At 42.0% G+C, this 14,606-nt stretch overlaps 1 protein-coding gene across 1 annotated transcript; it reads right to left on the reverse strand.

Annotated features, from left to right (window-relative positions):
• Positions 1-4,680: 4,680 nt before the first annotated feature.
• On the reverse strand, positions 4,681-5,499 carry HAPSTR2 (HUWE1 associated protein modifying stress responses 2). Its single transcript, XM_008155222.2, has one exon. The coding sequence runs from the start codon at positions 5,497-5,499 to the stop codon at positions 4,681-4,683; it is 819 nt and encodes a 272-aa protein (XP_008153444.2).
• Positions 5,500-14,606: the final 9,107 nt, after the last annotated feature.

Below are 14,606 nucleotides of genomic sequence, written 5' to 3' on the forward strand. Positions count from 1 at the left end.
TCACTGCTCCTTACTTCTCAGCTCACTGCTCCTTAGCACTACCGTGGAGGCAGGAGAGGCTCCCGCCACTGCCACTGTGCTCGACATGCCATGAGCCTTGCTTCTGGCTGAGCAGCACTCCCCCTGTGAGAGTACACTGACTACCAGGGGGTAGCTCCTGCATTGAGCATCTGCTCCCTGGTGGTCAGTGTGCATCATAGTGACTGGTCATTCTAGTCATTCCACCATAATGGTCACTTAGGCTTTTATTATATAGACTAGAGGCCCGGTGCACAAAATTCATGCACTGGGGGAGAGGGGACTCCCTCAGCCTGGCCTGTGCTCTCTCATAATCCGGGAACCCTTGGGGGATGTCCGCTTGCCAGTTTAGCCCTAATCCCCCCGGGGATTGGGCCTAAACTGGCAGTCAGACATCCCTCTCACAGTGTGGGGCTCTCACAGTCCAGGACCCCCTCATTCCTTACCACCTGCCTGCAGCAAAGGCAGGAGAGGCTCCCACCACTGCCACTGTGCTCGCCAGCTGTGAGCCCAGCTTGCTGCTCCTTAGTGCTGCATCGGAGGCGGGAGAGGCTCCTGCCACTGCCGCTGGGCTCACCAGCCATGAGCCCAGCTTCTGACTGAGCAGTACTCCCCCTGTGGGAGTGCACTGACCACCAGGAGGCAGCTCCTGCGTTGAGCATCTGCCCCTTGGTGGTCAGTGCACATCATAACAACCAGTTGTTCCACTGTTCAGTCAATTTGGTTGATATTACACTTTTATTATATAGGACTAGAGGCCTGGTGCACGAAATTCATGCATGGGGAGTGTCCCTCAGCCGAGCCTGCACCCTCTCCAATCTGGGACCCCTTGAGGGATGTCCAACTGCCCGTTTAGGCCCAATCCCACCAGTGTGATCGGGCCTAAACGGGCAGTTAGACATCCCTCCCACAATCCAGACTGCTGGCTCCCAACTGCTCGCCTGCCTGATCTTCCTGATTGCCCCTAACTGCTTCTGCCTGCCAGCCTGATCACCCCCTAACCACTCCCCTGACAGCCTGATTGATGCCTAACTGCTCCCCTGCCAGTGTGTTTGCCCCTAATTGCCCTCCCCTGCAGGCCTGGTCACCCCTAACTGCCCTCCCCTAAAGGCCTGGTAACCCCTAACAGCCCTCCCCTGAAGGCCTGGTACCCCCTAACTGCCCTCCCCTGCAGGCCTGGTCCCCCCCAACTGCCCTTCCCTGCAGGCCCGGTTGCCCCCAACTTCCCTCCTCTGCTGGCCTGGTCACCCCTAACTGCCCTCCCCTGCAGGCTTGATTGCCCCCAACTGCCCTCCCTTGCAGGCCTGGTCCCTCCCAACTGCCCTCCCCTGCTGGCCATCTTGTGGCAGCCATCTTGTGTCCACATGGGGGCAGCCATCTTTGACCACATGGGGGCAGCCATCTTTGACCACATGGGGGCAGCCATCTTGTGTGTTGGAGTGATGTTCAATTTACATATTACTCTTTTATTAGATAGGATAGCCAAGCTATGGAAGCAACCCAAGTGCTCAGCAATAGAAAAATGGATATAAAAGGGGAGATACAAAACAAGTCAGTCAGAAAAAGACAATTATCATATGCTTTCACTTACATGTGGAATCTAAAGGACAATATAAATGAACAAACAAAACAGAAATAGACGTGTAGACCCAGAGAGCAGACTGATGAATGCCAGATGGGAGGGCAAAAAAGGTGAAGGAATTGAGAAGTACAGATTGGTAGTTACAAAATATTCATGGGGATGTAAAGTACAGCATAGGAAATATAGTTAATGATAGCATAATAACTATGTATGGTGCCTGGTGGATACTGGAAATATCAGGGAGAACACTGTGAAGTGTTTGTGTAATCCCACTATGCTGTACAACTGAAACTAAAATACAAAATAATGTCAAATGTAAAAAAAAACAAACACTAAGATATTCTGCAGCTGGAATTGAAGGCTTTCTCTGCCTTCAATAAGCAGTGCAGAACACACAACTGGCTGTGCTTTCTACCTGGTATGTTTAGAGGTGTGGGAGGGTGTGAATGAGCAAAGGTTTTCCAGAGAAAATCCTGTTGAGGTAAACATCTCCACGACACTGGCTAACCAAGTATCAATGCCCCCCACCCCCCACCCCCCCAAAAAAAAGCATCCTGCAGGGATATCCATGTTATCTCTGCTCCAGTGTCTCACTGTGGGACAGTGAGGCAGCCTGCCAGACCAATCTTCCTAAAGTACAGATTGGGTGGTGTCACCCCAGTCCCAGGATAGAATCGAAAATACTGGGCCAGGCATTTGAACCCTCTATAGTCTTTTCCATGCTTTCCCTATCTCCCCTACCCAGCTCCTGTGATCCTCTGAACTCACTTTACTTTTTCTGCTGACATGCCATGTGCTCTCCATTCCTACCCATTTTTCTAGGCACAGTTAACATGCCACCTCCTTCAAAAGCTGTGATCTTCTTAGTAACGAGGGCCTCTATCCTCTGAATTCCTTTGCACAGCACTTGAGTGCTTTTCATACAATCAAAAGTGCTTTCTTGACTACATTAATTTATCTTCCAAGCCAGAATGTGCTCTTTGAGTGTAAGGATTGCTTTTACTTTTGTATATCCCTTCTCAGTGCATAGCACAGTGCCTCAATAACTACTTGTAGAATTACTCAATAGCAAGTTTTTATTCCACCAGGGAATTCACCTTTTTTCTTTTTGCTGTATTATCGTAATGTACTGGTCAACTATAAATCTACTCCAAAGGCCATGCTAATGAAGCTGATACAAGTCTCTGATATGAACCAAAAGGTAAGGTATTACTCATCTATCTGTGTTATGTGCTGGGTTTTCTGAGAGCCTAGAGAAATTTGGAGGTTTTAGCTACCTCCACCCCTTCTATAACCTAACTCCTACCTCCTCCATCTCCACCCTATACTTTCTACCTTTTTCATCACCTCCACTCCACCTTACCCCTATTCAGAACCAATTTAGTCTTTTACGTGTCCCTAGGACTTTCACTTCCAATTTTCTTTCATACAAGAGGAGATAGATCTTTCATTACTCCGGTTGCAAGGTGCATCCCTCGGGCAATTATGGGAACTCCAAGGCTACCCTAATATCCAGTGTGATGATCCTGTTTTCCTATGAGCTACACACACAATTAATACAAAATCTGGGATATTTAGGCAAGTTTCAACTATTTAGGCAAGTAGTTTCATGCTCAAACACAGATCCTTCATTCTGCTTTTTAAGTTGATCTATTTTCCTCTTTTTTAAAAAAAATATAATGGATTTTAATGTTTTACTGATTGCTATTTTTAGAGGAGGGAGAACATTTGTTAAGAACCTTTATTTGCCAAGCATTGTGCTGAATACTTGAAATATGAATTTCACCTTGTCTTCACAATGTCATTTGGAGACCCACAGCTGCATTTCATAGATGAAAGCTTAACGTCAATTGATATTAAGTGGCCCTGGCCAGTGTGGGTCAGTTGTTTTGGCATCATCCAGTGCACAGAGGGTTGTTGGGAATCTGGTTGGGGAGCTCATGCCTTGGGTTGGGAGCTCACTCACATGCCTTGGGTTGGGAGCTCAATCCCTGGTAGGGGGCATGCAGGAGGCAGCCAATCAATGTTTATTTCTCTCATCAATGTTTCTCTCTCTCTAAAAAAAATCAATAAAAATCTTTTTAAAATAGATATTAAATGATTTGTCAAAAATTATGCAGTGAACTTGTGGGGCTAGTGTTCTACTGTGGGTCCTTTTAATAAAAGCTTGTGTTCTTTTAATTATATCATGCTGCATCCTCAAATAAAACCCAGTTCATTCTGACTTAATCTTCCATTTTAAAATAGAGATCACAAAAAAGATGTAACCTCAGAAAAAGGAAATTTTTACATTTCTAAGAAAAAGGAACAAGCACCAGTGAGCCACCAAGAATGCCACCATCATTGACTTCAGGATCTCAATTGTTGGCTTAAGTTTTCTGAAAAGAGGATGGAAATGACTCACTATCAAGTATTACCTTCCCAACTATCATAGCACCGTGCCATGTGCTATTAAAAACAATTTTGTTTCCTACCTGAGGTACCTAAAAACGAATAAAACACCTAACAGTGTAATAGGTATTACTTGCACATTCTTTCTCGAAATTAGGTGTATAGTACAGTGGAGCAAAAATGGAAGACTCCATATTTCACAAAGATGTCCAATTTTGCATTTTGATAAAATGCACTTGAAGTGGCCAAAATGGTTACAGCAAACAACCAAATAAACAATAAAGGATAAAAATATCCTATAACTAAGTAAACACCTGTTACTCCTTCCCCTTTAAAGCTTTTAAATAAGGTCACATTTATTCATTCAACAAACATTTATTAAGCACCAACAATGTCCTAGGTGCTAAGGAACATAACAGAGAACAAGATAAACCTGGCTCCAATCCTGACTGGACATGGCTACTTTAAACAATGTTGCTAACTAGTTGTTTTCTGAAAGGATTATATTTTTGTGAAAGTCAGTCATATGAGGCTTCTTCTGGAATAGTTTTAAAGTTTCTTTAAGGAAATTTAATCGAAACATTTTTTTTTTTTAACTTCGAATAAGAAATGATAGTCTTGAGTATCCTTTCAATGTTGAAGGTCGAGTTAGCTTTCAAGCAATATGGCGGCTGGTGACCAAATGATTGTTAGACCATTCGGTTGCGCTTGTGGGTTGGGGTATTTGTGATGACATCACTGCACTCGGCCGAGGTGCGTTTACGGTTCCCCCCACTGGCCAGGTGGCGGGCCAGATCTTCTGAATTGCAGGAGCTCAAGTCGTCCTTGAGGGTGCTACTGTTTTGGAGATCATCGCTAGTGACATTGCTCGAAAAGCCACCAGCTTGAGGCGGGGAGCTGGGTGGACCAGACTGCACGCTGATGCTAGACATGGCGCCACTGAGGTCGTGCAGGTCGATGGCCTCTTGGAAGGGCTGTAAGTCAAAGTCCAGAGACGGTGGTGGAAGATGGGGGGCCACTGGAGGAGGATCAGGGGGCACTTTGCCACAGAGGAAACTAATCAAGTCTTCGCGGAGAATAGAGTTTTGGCCCTTCTTCGCCCAATCCAGCACATCTTTGATGCGGCGCTGGTAGCCAACCTTGACGCCCAGGTTGAAACTTCGTTGCTGGGCATCCCTGCTCTCTTTGTAGAGGCTCGTCAAAGCCATGGCTGCACTCTGGAAGCGGTCCCACATGGAAAGTTCTGACTGCGGGCACTCCGAACCCTTGTAGAGCTGGGCCACGGATGTGGCGGAGATCTGGAAGAGGTGCCACAGTTTTTGCTGCTCGCTCTTGAGCCCCACCGTCTCCTCATCCCCCTTGTCGTCTTTGTCGTCCTTGCCGTCCTGCAGCTCGGGAGACAGCTGCTCAACGTCTTCGATGTCCTCGGCTTCGTCCTCGCACTGACGCCCCCACTTACAGAACCAGTGCTCCCCTACCTTGGCTTCGTCCTCCGGCTGTTTTTCCATTCTCCTCCTTTCGGCCGCTCACTCTGCCTACTTTTGCTCTTATACCTTCACTTTCACTCACTTTCACCGCCTTCGCAGAAGGCAGAGGTCCCCATCTCCTGCTGGGAGCTCCCCTCCCTCAGACCACCTCTCCTCACGCGCCCGCGACGATAGAGATGCAGGCGGAAGGGCCCTGAGACCAACAGTTCTGGCGCAGCCTACTGTAGGCGTGCACGCCCCGCCCCGCCCCGCCTGGTACGGCCCCAGGCTACGCAAAGGAGAGAACTCTGCAGCAGTCCGCGCTGCCAGGTTGCCCCCTTCCGGCCCGGCCCCGCAACCCGCTCCTAAGGCACCCCCCTCACCCTCCACCCCCAACAACCCACGATGAGCAGAGGCCTCGCTGAAGCCGCCACCATTGCACGCTCGGTAGCCACTGCCGCAAGCCCCATCCCCCCCCACCCCCTGCAGCTCAGCCCCCAAACTCCTCTCTGCGAGGGCTGCCATACCGAAAACTCTGAGGGATGTGGGCTGGAGCGCTGGCCTCAACGCTGCGCTTGCCTGCCGCTTAGCCCAATTTGGACACATTTTTGAGACTTGTAGGCTTCATCCAATGAGCTGATCAAATTTTACATCCTATGTAGCCAGAGAGGATTTATGGGGCAACTTCATGGTGTTGATTCACATCCGGGGAGCTTATTTGGGAAGGCCGAGGCGAGTGGGGACCGGGACAGAGCGGATGGGCAGGCATCTGAATCCCAGCAATGCCCTCCACACAGTAGGCACCCATAACAAAAGTGTTTTCTGTGGATCGAACCGGCATTTTGTAGAGGAAAAGAAAAAGATCAACCCATAAACCCCCTCCCTCCAGTCCCCCAACCCACTCCCCACACCGTTCCCGCTCCTTGGACCTCAGTTTCCCCAGGTGCCCAATGAGGTTGTTGGATAAGATCTCTGAAAAGCACTTCCAGTCGTGATTTAGAATTTTCCTGCTGTACCAGCAAAGCACCTCTGCCGGATAAGTTGCACACTTATCAAATTCTAAGAGTTGCGCTCAGAAATGGTATTGCTTTTTTTCCTACAATATTTTTGTGAGGGTTATTTTTGTCATTAAAATAATGGGTTAGGAGTTTTCTGTGTGGTCTACTTTCAACTATTGAAAATTCCGAGATGAAGAAAGGGGAGAAAGAAAATAGGAAAATGAAATCCCCAAGACAGAATTTTCTGCTCTAGTGTAAAATTCAGTACTTTTAGGAAAGAAAGAAAAAAAGAAAGCTTATCTCATTTCCTTCCAAGACCCTTAAAATTCTAGCTAGTTAAAACATCATAATAGTACAAAAATTAAGCTACAACAGTATGTGATACTAAAATATTTTCCTTAGATTCAATAACAACCTCCTTGTAATGATGCAAACCCATTTTAGTACTGACAATTCCAGAGCAAACTGTGTTAAGAGAAGAAAAATTATCACTGAGCAAAGAATAACATCAAAAATGGGAGGAAGTAAGATGAAATTATTTTTTAAATAAGGAAAAAATTAGAATTTCACAATTTTTGTTGTAAAATATTTGCTAAGTCTCCAGAAAGCCTTACGATTTAGATGAAGGAAGCTAAATCTTCTAGAAAATTATTTTTGTTTAATAATTTCCAAGTATGAAAATTAGTATCTAAAATGAAATTATCTAATAATTAACCTTTATCATCTTCCTTAAAGGAAGTACATATTTCTAAGTTAAATAGGAAAGGAAAAGGTGGTAAAGGAGGAGGAGGAGGAGGAGGAGGAGGAGGAGGAGGAGGAGGAGGGATTGTACCCTTTCTCTGCAAACTGGGCTTTTTCATGATTCATTAAACCCTTTTTCTATATGTTTAATTGGACTCTTCTCATTTACATAAAGGAGGGATGAGGCAAAAGACCTAAGATCAGCCCAAAAGGAGAAATACATTTCTCATTCTCCTATATTAAAAACATTGTAAAGGAAAACTACAAGAAGGCAGAATTTCCCCCACACACACACACGCCCCCCACACATACATATACCAGCCCTGAAATAGTTCATGGTCAAGGGGTTAACAAGTTTGCCAGAGCCATGAGAATTGATTGTCCTGCACAAAGTACCTCACAATTATTATCAGAAAATCATGTTTTTATTTTATCTTCTCTAAGTAAAAGCTTGAACTGAAATGACTGAATAGGACACCATATCCTATTTTCTCCCCTTCAGTTTTGATTGGGTTAAAAAACAAGAAGAAAGACGGCACTGTTTTTGAAAGAGCACAATCTTCTGCTTGGGCTTGAGTTGTCTGGCTGGTATCCTCCATTCAGCTGGATTCAGCACCTGATTAATTAGTTAATTAGTATTTAGAGCTGACTAGCCCTGGTCGGCAATTTCATGCCCTGCATGGTGAAATGTTGAATCTAGCACTGAAATTTCTGTCGTACACCCTAATTATTATCACCCCACTACTTTTAAAACCATTGCACCAAATTATTATAATAGACAGAGCCAGACAACTGTGTGGGAATATGTTCTTTCTGAGAAATAATGGTGGACTTAATCAATGTTTTTCACTGTTGCCCTTAACACATTTAAATAAAATAATTGAAAGGGGGAAATTCTAACTCAATTAGCCTCCAAATTCTTGAGAGAAAACTATTTTATATGGGAGAGAGTAGAAAACAAATCACACAAAAAATGTTTAATGTTTTCTCAGTTCCTGAGATGGTAAAATGTGTGTTTACATGATATCCTATCTGAGAGTAGTATTGTCCCTATGTAAGTCTAGAATTTTTTAAAAAATGTTGGAAATAGAAAAAAAGAAAATACTCCCCCCCAACAAAAAACAAAAAAAAAGATAATTTTAACTAGCTGTAAGGAAATGATACTGTGTGTGTTTTGAGTAGAGGACTTTTGATGTTTAAAAATACATACATGGTTTAGGAATGAATTTTCTGTGGGGAAAAAATATTCCTTGGCCTCTGCACCATTCTTCTATAAATATATGTCATGGCTAAGGTTAAATATGTATCAACTAGGGAAAATAGTTTTAGAAAATAAGTTATTACACAAATCTAGAGGTATCTAATTTTTAGCATTTCTCAATATACCATTACCAAAGAGGACTCCAGTATGTCAATGATTTTCAATATTATTGGTAGTTACTTTCACCTGAAACAATCCTTATATGCCAGCACTGGTTTCCCTGCAATTGTAAAAGCTAAATGCTACACAAAACTGGATACACAACCACACAGATCAGTAAATGGGTAGGATTGAAAGCAAAGTAAACATCAACCTTAGGAAATGAAAGAAGTTAAATGATAAGTGTTAAGGACCTTATTCATTTTGGAGAATAAAACAAGATTTAGTAGCTTTCCACTTAATTTAAATGAAAAGAATCACTACCTTACATATTGCAGTGATAATGTAATGGGGAAAGAAAACAAAAACGTCTTTGTACAAATGACACCTCCTATAGTTGTTGTGAAGAAACTTTTCCCCTTGGTATCTGCTAACAAATTCTAATTAATGCTGCACATTCCTTTACTGAAATCATTTAATGCGTAACAAGGGGGGTAAAAAGAAATGCTGAATGCTTGTGATTGCCCTGTTAGAATTATGGGAGTGAAAGCCTGGGGCCCCAAACTTACTGTCTATTAAAGCCAAGCTTTGAAAAAGAAATGCAACCTACAAAAGCTGTCAATCTCCCTTGCCCCTAAAGCCTGGGTTCACATGGATTCAAGTGACAGCCCTCCTCCCCCATGCACAATACATCAATCTGTCTCTCCCACAAGCACCCACAGCCCATTGTGCTGACCGCAGGTGCCTATTATGGCACCCATGGCTGCCTCCCACAGCTCCGCCCCTGAGAAACAGGAACTGCAGACAATGGAGCCCTGTGGGAAGACAGAGGTTGGTGTTGGGAGGGATAGCAGACAGATGGTAAAGGGTATAGGGTAGTAAGGTAGTTTCAAAACAAATGTCAAACATTCAAAATTATTGCTTTCATGTGTCTCCCCTTTTGAATTGCCCTTGCTTCAATCACCATCTGCCATTATCATAAAAACACTTACCTGTTACGATGAATATTTGGTCCCCTTTTGGGTGGTGGTGGAATGGATGACCTTCATTACTTTACTCCTCTAGGTTTCTCAAGGTCAGAAACTGAGGAATTTTAGTTAAGTAACACTAGTAGACCATATAGGAGAAAGAAATAATATTTCTAATTTTTTTGCAAGGTTTGTGATTTCCCTTTGAGCTTAATTTGGGGCTTCTTAAAGGGCAAGAGTTATAAAAACTAGTTACTTTAAGTAACATATTTGTGAAATCAATGTACTATAAGATTTCGTACAAATGTTAAATCAGGCAGGTAGAAATTCTTTTCTGGTAAGGTGTCACATTAAGGGAGACTATGAATTTAAAAATAAATGTAATGGTTCCTGGCTCAGCCTCTTTCCCTATTTCCAAACATGTCAACAAAATAAGTAAAACTGTAAAAAAAAATCATTACTAAATACTATTCACATCAATTATCATTATAAAAAAAATACATTTTAAACATTTCATAAAATGTCATTTGTCTATGGTGTTTTTAATATTCTGAGTTATAGAATAATTAAGAAGCAATAAATGGAAGAATTAGACATATGCCAAAAGTACATGTATTAGTTCCAGTAATATGATTTAGTTGCTTTTGCCCTTGCTTTATCATCTCAATATACCATCTTCTTCCTGTTTCCAAGATAATTTGTCATAAATTAAAACCAAGCTAACTGTAACTTAATCACTAGTAATACTACCTATCTCAAACAAAAAATGACCATGGCAAGTCTGGCACATGTATATGTAAGTCATGGTCAAGAGGGCTGGTGACATGTTATGCAGAGGATACCCTCAAAATAATGTCAGGGAATAAAACCAGCCAGTTTTCCTAAAGCAAACAAGAAGGTCTTGGTTTGTTGTCAAAAACTACAAACTAGGCTTTAACTAGGGAATGTCAAGAATCCAAGTGAGCTTCCTTCAGGCCAGGGAACTTAATTAGCATAGTTGGTTTGGGTTTTTTAATTACACAAGAAAAACAACCAATACAGTATGAAAGCATACAGTAGTGTAATATAGCACAAAATTCACTTTTCTGTTATATATGTGTGCAGTGAGTTTGAAAATTTCATTAACAACATAAATTTAGATTTTAAACATTTTATGCTCATTACTAGAGCATGTTTCTTTGGTTTCAAAGTTTTTAATGTATGCCCCCTTTTGATATAAATAGTAGCATACTACATTCAATGTATTTTTTACCTGAAAGATTTTGGAGATCAGTACATATCAGGATATTAAAAGCAACTAAGGAAGGCATGCTTCTTAAATGTGAATAGTTTTGTATCATTTAGTATTTTTAAAAGTTAAGGCTCTAGTTCAAAAATGGGAAAATATATAGTTCCAATATTTGGCTACCAAAGTGATCAAGCCATTTGGAGGCTATTCTTATTTCTCTTAACTATGATTGAATTAGACATTCCATTTCTAATACTCATAAACTAGTACAGCTAACTACAATTGTCCACCTAAATGGGAGCCAGAGAAAATGTGGAAGAAAAAGTCATAGATAATCCATAGACACAACCTTTGTTAAAGATACTGACATGTGAAAACTTTTAAGGTATTTATTGGTAGGCTTGTGAATTGTTTTTTAGTATCCAAAATAATCAGAGTTCAACAGACATTACTAAGGCTTCCCAGTTGACCCACAGTCCATTATTCAGACTTCTGGCATCTAACAAAAATGGCCTTGCTTAATTGACTTAACTGATTAAAAGAAGTCAGGTTTTAGCTCTAAAATGGTTGACAATACCATCTTTTTGCCTTTTTTCCCCACAACAACTTATTTCACCTCTAGATCTTTTACATGGAGCACTTGAATATATCCATTTTTAAATTAACATAGTTTGCCAGTTAAAATCTAAGATTTTATTGTCAAACAAGTCTGGGTTCTAATCCTGACTCTAGAATTGGAAAATGCTGTGATGTAATTTCTCTGATATTTGAGGTTTCTCTAAAATGGGCATAATAATAGAACCAATCTTATAGGTTTGTTGTAAGGGTTAAATGAGACCATGCATTCACTCCTAAAACAATGCCTGGTACATAGTAAATCCTCAAAAAAGAGTACCTAGTATTATAATTAACAATAATAATATCAATTATACGACTATAAGGATTTGCTAGATGGGTTCTCAAATCTAATTGATCAGCAAAAGACCAGATATTTTTTATTTGTCTTTATTGTTTACAGATATACCCTTTTCCCCCTCATTGATTTGATTCCTTCTACCCCGCACCTGACCCCACCTCCTCCACCCCAGGCCTTCACCACACTATTGTCTGTGTCCATGAGTTAGGAATATATGCATATAAGTTCTTTGGCTAATTACTTCCCATCCACCCCCACTTCCCTCTGAGATTCATCAGTCTGTTCCATGTTTCTATGTCTCTGGATTTATTTTGTTCATCAGTTTATTTTATTCTTTAGATTCCACATATGAGTGAGATCATGTGATACTTGTCTTTCTCTGACTGGCTTATTTCACTTAGCATAATATTCTCCAGGTCCCTCCATGCTGTCTCAAAGGGTAAGAGATCCTTCTTTTTAACTGGGGAATAGTATTCCATGGTGTGAATGTATCACAGCTTTTGTATCCACTCATCTACCAATGGGCACTTGGGCTGTTTCCAGATCTTAGCTATTGTAAATCGTGCTGCTATGAACATAGGAGTGCATACATTCTTTCTGATTGGTGTTTCAGGTTTCTTAGGATATATTCCTAGAAGTGGAATCACTGAGTCAAAGGCAGTTCCATATTTAATTTTGGGGGAAACCATATTGTTTTCCATAGTGGCTGCACCACTCTGCATTCCTACCAGCAGTGTACGAGGGTTCCCTTTTCTCCACATTCTCTCCAGCATTTATCAATTGTTAATTTGTTGATAGTAGCCATTCTGTCATTTTAATTTGCATATCTCTGATGATTAGTGACTTTGAGCATTTTTTCACATGTCTTTTGGCCACCTGTATGTCCACTTTGCAAAAGTGTCTATTTAGGAGACACAAAATGGCAGCAGAATAGATGGACTTGTCCGGAGCCTTGTCCCAGCCGTGGTTGGCAAACTCACGAGCCACATGCGGCTCTTTGGCCCCTTGAGTGTGGCTCTTCCACAAAATACCACAGCCTGGGCGAGTCTATTTTGAAGAAGTGGTGTTAGAAGAAGTTTAAGTTTAAAAAATTTGGCTCTCAAAAGAAATTTCAATCGTTGTACTGTTGACATTTGGCTCTGTTGACTAATGAGTTTGCCAACCACTGTCCCAGAGCAAATAGAATGAGCAGCTGAAAGAAATAACATCCAACCTGAATTGGCAAAGGAGACTCAGCTGGTGAGACAGTTTGCAGCCAGGAAGGGCAGAGGACCCCTGGAGAAAGGTAAAATCAAGGATCTGGACAGGAGAGTCTGCCAGACCTCTGAGCCCAGAGGGTCAGAGGGAATCCGCACAGCACCAAGTCACATCCCTGGGGACAAGTACAGCATCTGACTGTGGAAAGAAGGTCCACAGGACTGCTGGATGGCAGGGGATTTTAGATCTGGGTCCACAGTCACAAAAGGCTGAACCCAGAGGGTGCTGCCTGAAGGGTTTACCAGACCATGCAGTGCGACAGGAGAGGAGCTCACAGAGGCTCAGTCTTTCCCCTCTCTGAGGTCTATGCCTTTCTTCACTGAACCTAGTTCATAGGACCTTTCAGATACAGACACTTACCCATGGCTGAGGTGCAAAAGAAGGTGCGGACTTGTGGAATCTGGAGAGAGGAGGGGGTCAGAAGAAGTGGCAGCAAATCTGGCGCTGAGTCATACGTGAACCCAGGACCTGGGCAGCCACTTTGTCCTGAAGAGATAGCCCCTTCCTCCAGTCTCCAGGCAACCAATACAGCCATACCCATATTCCACCCTGAATGGTACAAAGGATGAAAAAAAAATCTAAATAGCCCCTGAGAGCCCAAAGGGACTGGCCTAAAGAGAGACCTTCAGTCCCAGCAACAGGAACCTGAGAACCAATACAGTACAGAAGACTGGGATCTTAAGCCAGCCAAAGGAATGACACTTCACGTTTTCATTTTAATTTTTATTTTATTATTATTATGTTATCTCTTTTTTTTCTTTTTTTTTTGTTTTCCTGTTTTTGTTTGTTGCTTTATTTTCTATTTCATTTCACATTATTTTTCCATCACTCTATATTTTATTTTATTTGCTATTTTTTATTTTTTTACCATTTTTGAAATCAATTTTTTGTAAATTTATTATTATTTTATTCTTGTTCTCTCTTCTTATCCACCCATCCCCTTTCTAATTCCTCTATACTGAACTGAGATCCTCCCCATATTAATCAAATTCTTAACCTTATTTTCTGTATATAAGCTCAGCCTCTACAGATTCTGCCCCTACTCTCTTTGCTGGGTGTTTGGTGTTTGTATTTTTTTGGGTTTATCTATTGGTTCTGTGGTATTTTCCTATATAAATATATATATATATATATATATATATATATATATATATATATATTCTCCTTTTTCTTCCCTCTCTTATATTTTTCTCTCTCTTCAATATCATTTGTACTCTCTTTTCTTTCCCCTAATTTTCTCTTCTCAGGTGGTCACTTATAGTGGGGTTATTGGTGTCGTGAGTACATTCATGCTTTGTTGCCTTTGTGTTGTGTCTTGTTGATGTGAATTTTATCCTGTCTGGCCAAGGTGCTAAAGAGAAAGCCACATAACCAGACACCTGGAGAGGAAACTCTATCCACAAATGGGTCAATAACACCCCAGACCCAGCTACAGAGGGGAAGAATGCGGCAGTGAGGGAGAGAGCATGAGTGAGTGAGGGAGCAAAAGAGGAGTGAGTGGTCATGTGGTGTGTGTGTGTGTGTGTGTGTGTGTGTGTGTGTGTATGTATGTGAGTGAGGCACAGTTAGATCCCACAGGACGTTCAGGGGCAGGCTAACCAGGCTCGCCTAACTAGGCAGCCTCTGATACCATTGTAAACAGTACCAGGAGGATGGCTGTTCCTCAGAGGCCTAGCCTTTC

This window comes from Eptesicus fuscus, chromosome 1, assembly GCF_027574615.1.
Source record: "Eptesicus fuscus isolate TK198812 chromosome 1, DD_ASM_mEF_20220401, whole genome shotgun sequence".
NCBI lineage: Eukaryota > Metazoa > Chordata > Mammalia > Chiroptera > Vespertilionidae > Eptesicus > Eptesicus fuscus.

Bases quoted from the DNA above. Each gene is read 5' to 3' on its own strand.
- HAPSTR2 (XM_008155222.2), bottom strand. From the start codon at position 5,499: ATGGAAAAACAGCCGGAGGACGAAGCCAAGGTAGGGGAGCACTGGTTC.